General features: G+C 37.6%; 1 protein-coding gene across 4 annotated transcripts in view; it reads right to left on the bottom strand.

Moving 5' to 3' along the window:
- Positions 1 to 379: 379 nt before the first annotated feature.
- The window catches only part of kat2b (lysine acetyltransferase 2B), an 80574-nt gene continuing 74953 nt past the window's right edge, over positions 380 to 6000 (bottom strand). For all 4 annotated transcript variants that reach the window (XM_033012146.1, XM_033012154.1, XM_033012161.1 and 1 more), the window contains exon 18: positions 380 to 3453. In XM_033012146.1, the coding sequence (XP_032868037.1) occupies positions 3260 to 3453 (194 nt within the window). In that variant the 3' untranslated portion in view covers positions 380 to 3259. The remainder of the gene's footprint in view (positions 3454 to 6000) is intronic.

Raw genomic sequence — 6000 nt, 5'->3', positions numbered from 1 at the left:
CTGCAGGCCAGCCTTCTGGTAAGTTTGAGGAGGTCAATTCGGCCAGAGGTGTGCAATTTATTGATTCTCTATATTCCATGTATTTTTTATGTAAACATCATTGATTCTTTTCTGGATTTTGTAGAGATTTAAAATGAGCTACTTGACACTCATGGCTCATTGATGTATTCATTTTCCAATCAGAACACATCAGCAAAAACACCAATAAATATAATCTGGAATATCGTTATATTTTACTCGCAACACACACAACTTTGTGTTTTATGCCTGGATGCCTCAATACTTCAGAATATGGCTATTCTGTTCCATTGAACAAAAGTATACAGTTCTGTGTATTTTATTTTCCTTTCAACAATGTTAAAAGGCATTTATAAATAATCAGAATATGGCTATTCTGTTCCATTGAACAAAAGTATACAGTTCTGTATATTTTATTTTCCTTTCAACAATGTTAAAAGGCATTTATAAATAATGTAAGTAATTAAAATAATTTGGAAAGATATTTATTTACTGTAATGATTTAAAAGGCAGGTATTGCATCCATAGTTTTCCTCTTCCTCTTAAAAATCACAGAATTGCAGTTTCAGGGCAATTCCAAAAGATTTGAATGTGGGGAAAATCTATTGTTGATAACAAGTGCAGTTACATGCCGTAGGTTCTAAATCTCTCCATATCTGATAGAATAATGCTCCAGTTCTGATGAAAAATGAAGTCCTTAACAAAATTCAATCCTCACTAAACAATGATATTATAGCCTAGATAATGAAATAAACCCTCTCTCTGATGACACATTTAAACAATAAAAAGAAACAACTATGTCATATGGCATGGAAACAGTCCAACTTCGGTCCAACTTGCCCACGTAATCCAACATGCCCCACCTGCCCGCATTTGCCCCATATCCCTCTAAACCTATCCCATCCATGTGCTTGTCCAAATTCTCTTACATTTTACAATGGTACCTGCTTCAACTACCTCCTCTGGCAGCGTGTTCCAAACTAACCACAAGCTTATATGGCAAACAGGCCTGCCGTTTGATTTGTAGAGTGGGGATAGGTCATGGAACAATAAAAACCAAGGCCAGTGATATGAATTTTGGGAGAATATTCAGCTCATCATTGAGCACAACACCCACATTGCACACAAAAATTAAATACCACCTCTGAACTCCTCTTCTGCTACACTACCAGATAATGCTAGAGTAGACTTTGTGCACTAATATCCTAAAATGACAAACAGTCCTATTCATTTCCTAAGACCCTGATTTCCATTTTACATTGGCCGACAACTTGTTTCAGGTGGCTCTAAGGCCCACTTAGTTGTTGGCTCAGTGATAAATTTGAGTAGTGACAGCTGTGCTAGAAACATTCCAGTAAGTTTTTCTGTATCATTTCTGGATAACTTGCAGCCATTTCCACTGGGCCTCAAAATCTCTCAAACTATACATGGAATATCAGAATCAGAATCACACTTTATTCGCCAAGTATGTTTTGCAACATACGAGGAATTTCCTACCGTAATTGCCCGATTTAAAAATATTCAGGATAAGGAAAGGCAAGGTAAAATAGAACAGGGGCACAATTTTTGGGAATTAACTATAGATGTTAACGTTGCATTTCCAATTATTTGTTTTAGATGCATATATCTGGCCAATTATCACCATTGCTTCAGAAGGCTGCCAACATTGCCAAATGTTTTTTACATCTGCAGTAAGATGCATGGATCCCTAAACAGAGCCATTTGTATAAATTAAAAAATAATTATGTTAAATATTCCAGATAGTTTCATTGGTATCCTGCTGTTTATTGAACTGAAAACTCTGGGATAAAGACAAAGACAAGGAAACACAACTCCACAGACAAATTCTGAAATATATCCATCTCTTTGCTTAAAGGTCGCTGTGCTAGGCAAACAGATATGCAAAATTGATTTCCTTGACTTCTCGAGTTTGAGAACTCCATATTGTGGAAATTTAATCTTCCAATATAAATTTAAAACATCTTAACAACTTAAAATGTACACTCTCCAACTTACACCGTGTACCTTTTCTGTGAACACAAAACGTTCTCAATTACATTATCCAAGTTGAGAATATACTTGGTCTTAAATCACAGATTTTTTTTGATACTCATAGAAATCATAAACTACACTTCTGCAAACCAAATTATTCAGAAATTGGTTCAAGAATTTTTGTTTGCTGATAGAGGAAACCTCCCCTAGAAGAGCATGTCCAAGAGCCATGGTTGAGCAGTCTGCGGTTTTATTTGGAGTTTAAGTAGCTAAAGCTGTTTTGGATAGAAATGTATCCACAGTTATGTGTGCTGAACTTGTTATGTTTTCGTACTTGAAACTTAAGATCTGAAATTTAATTCCATTACCTTAAATTAAGGTAACTTCATTTTTGAAAGGAAATTGCAAAGCATATGCGTTACTAGATCACAGAATTTAGCATGTGGAATGAAGGTCAAAATTCCACTCCACAGCTTTACAGCACAGAGTAATAGAAAAACTCTCAGCAACCTGTCAAGCCAGAACTATTCCATTTGTCAGGGTCTTTATGGCAGAGTTACAGTGTTCAGTAAGTTCAATGGGAGGAAATTCCTACCTCCTTCCCAAAGGGGATCTGATGATCTTGCCTATCCAGATCACTTCAGTGAGGTAGGTCAATAATCATACGCTTAAAGAGCATTGCAGACCTGTTTGGTAAAATAATGATTTACTGAAATGAATTTGCTTCTAATATTACTTTGCAATTTTTTGTTACTACCTCATCTCAATGACAGGAATGTAAATTAAATATTAACTAACTGACAAGTGTGGATTAGAGTATTACTAAATAAAACAGCAAATATGGTAAGGGAGCACGTTCAAATTTATGAGCACTCTACCAGCAGCCTTTTAGCCCAGCATGGTAACATGCTAAACCCTACCCAACAGTGGTTTCTCTAAAGGGACACATGGAGTTTTAGTGATCAAATTAAATATTGAACACTCAATATATGAACATATATTCACATACCTCTGCTCCAAACTCTGTCTATCATTAGGTGTTTCCCAGACCTCAATGCAATAATGTGAAATTCTTCTGAGGAGACCTCTTAACTTACAGTAGATTCAATATGTTTTCAATAACAACGAGCTGAATTAGGAATTTCCCAAACAGCCAGTTTCTAGAGTTATAGGTAAGCATTGTAATAGGTATTCCATACATTATATAAGTGAACTATTTTAGGCTTATAAGATCATCAAAAACTTAAATTTATTTGTCTATCAGTCCAGCTTCTTTAATTTTACTGTAGAAATTTTTTTCCAAGATATTGGCACACTTGAAGTATTCACTTTCTGGAGAATTGTATTCTCGGCAATTTGTGAAGATTCGCTGCATATCTGCCATAAATAATTTTTTTGTCACGTAATAGCGGTTCTTGACACGTTCACTCATTGTTTTCAGATCTGCAAAGTAATCATACCAGAAAAATGCTCAAGGAAGACATTATCACAATGCATAATCTAGTGAGACTCAATTATGTAAGCAGTATGTTAGCAAAACTCTATATACCTTTAACAAGATTTCCTGGTGGATGAATTAATTTTTGTTTGCACAACACAAGAGCAATTGGATGCCAAGTGCACTCAGTGCACATATTTAATTTAATTGACATCAATGTGCAGAGATAAATATAGCCAGCAGGCAAAATGCTTGCAATTATTACTAGCAACCAAAAATCAATGTCAACCCCCTTCATCCTTCAATCATGTTCCAAATCTTACTGTAAAGGCCAACATAATATTTGATGTCCTAATCGCTTGCTCTACTCGCATGTAATTTAATGTAAGTCAAGGACAAGAACATTCAACTTCTTTGACCTCTTCTCTCACCTTCCTAAAAAGGTTCCAATATTCCTTCCAAAGGGACTTTCACAATTTGCACATTGGACTCTATCTGTCACTATCTTGCCAAATCATTCAATATCCCTTTTTGGCCTCTCAGCTATTTATGTTCTTAACTAGCTTTGCAACATCTGCAAATTACTTTATTTTCTCAAAGATATGCGTGTTGCTGGAAAGGCTAACTTTAATGACCAACCAAAAATGCCCTCAAAAGGGGAATGAAAAGCAACTTTTTAAATAGTCCAAATAGTGAAGATACTCTCACAACCTGCTGGACATGACTTTCAAAGATTTAGACTCTGTGACAATGAAAGGGCACTGATGGTCTTCTAAATTAGAGTGGAGTGAGACTTGGAATGGAACCTTCAGGTGGTGGTCAGCAGACATGTTTGAAGTTCTTGGCCTTCTATGTGCTGGAAGCTGCAATCAAAGGCAAGATATGCCAATGCATTTTGAAGATGCTGCACACTGCAGCCACAGTGCATTGCTGATGGAACTGATAATAATCAGGCTTGTGCATATGGTGCTAATCAAAGCAGTTACTTTGTCCATAATAGTGTCAATACTTGTTGGAGCTCGTCAGAAATGGACAACTGGGGAGTATTTCATCACACCTCCGATGTGTTGTTGATGGTAGAAAGGGTTTACAGAGCTGTAAGGTGAATTACTTGCTACAGAATATCCAGCCTTCTCTTCCAGCTATTTAGACACATGGAGTCATATAGTATGAAAATTATCTAATTAAATTTCTGGTCAATGGTAATGCCCAGTTTGTAATAGTGGGGGAATTGAATTATACTATTGATTGCCAAGAATAGATGGTTAAAAATTTATTTGTTGGGGATGGTCATTGCCTTGCACAGCACAAATGTTGCCCGTCACTTATTAGCAAATGTTGCCCTGATCTTGGTAGGTGATCTGTGAAGCAAATTAAACACTGCAATAATCAGCAAAGCACCCTGGTTCCAACCATATGATATTGGTGAAGTAGCTGAGAATGTTTGGTCCAGACCTCTAGTCTGTAAAGGTCATGCAGGGTGAAATGATTGGCTTCCAATAACTACAATTGCATTTCCTCTGTAGCAAGCTTTCACCTCAGTTCCCATTTATTTCAATTTTAGTAGGATTCCTTATTATTATAGAAACATAGAAAATAGGTGCAGGAGTAGGCCATTCGGCCCTTCAAGCCTGCACCGCCATTCAATATGATCATCCAACTCAGTATCCTGTACCTGCCTTCTCTCCATACCCCCCGATCCCTTTAGCCACAAGGGCCACATCTATCTCCCTCTTAAATATAGCCAATGAACTGGCCTCAACTACCTTCTGTGGCAGAGAATTCCAGAGATTCACCACTCTCTGTGTGAAAAATGTTTTTCTCATCTCGTTCCTAAAAGATTTCCCCCTTATCCTTAAACTGTGATCCCTTGTTCTGGACTTCCCCAACATCGGGAACAATCTTCCTGCATCTAGCCTGCCCAACACCTTAAGAATTTTGTAAGTGTCTATAAGATCCCCCCTCAATCTTCTAAATTCTAGCGAGTACAAGCCGAATCTATCTAGTTTTTCTTCATATGAAAGTCCTGACATCACAGGAATCAGTCTGGTGAACTATACTCAATAAAAGATAGGTATTACCCTCACCATGCTTCTGAAATTCATCTCTCTTCAATTTGTACGCTGTTTAGATTGTTGGGTTGTAAGCTGAATTGGGTATGCCTGGTTTTTTGTGGGCACCTTGGAAATGTTCTAGATGTCAGTTGGCCGCCCGTGTACCAACTCTGCTTGAACTGGGTAGCATAAGGCAGAGTTAATTCAGGAGGACAAGTCCACAACAATGCAGCAGGCGCATTGTCAGGGCACACAGCCTTTTCTGTAAGGACTGAGCTTCCATTGCAGTTATTAGTTAACCCGACAGGTTATGCAACAGCATTACTGCTGGAAAATACTGGAGGGAAAACTGTGTCTAACCAGGCTGGATCTACCCAGTGAATGGTTGGGCTCTGGGGAGTGTTGTAGAGCAGAGGGATGTAGGAGTGCATGTACAAAGTGGTATCACATGTAGATAGGGTGGTCAAGAAGGCTTTCAGCACCATTGGCTTTCATCAG

Source organism: Amblyraja radiata, chromosome 2 (genome assembly GCF_010909765.2).
Source record: "Amblyraja radiata isolate CabotCenter1 chromosome 2, sAmbRad1.1.pri, whole genome shotgun sequence".
In the NCBI taxonomy this organism is placed as follows: Eukaryota; Metazoa; Chordata; class Chondrichthyes; order Rajiformes; family Rajidae; genus Amblyraja; species Amblyraja radiata.
The sequence above is the reverse complement of the archived record's forward strand: the minus strand, read 5'-3'. Positions and strand labels throughout refer to the sequence as shown.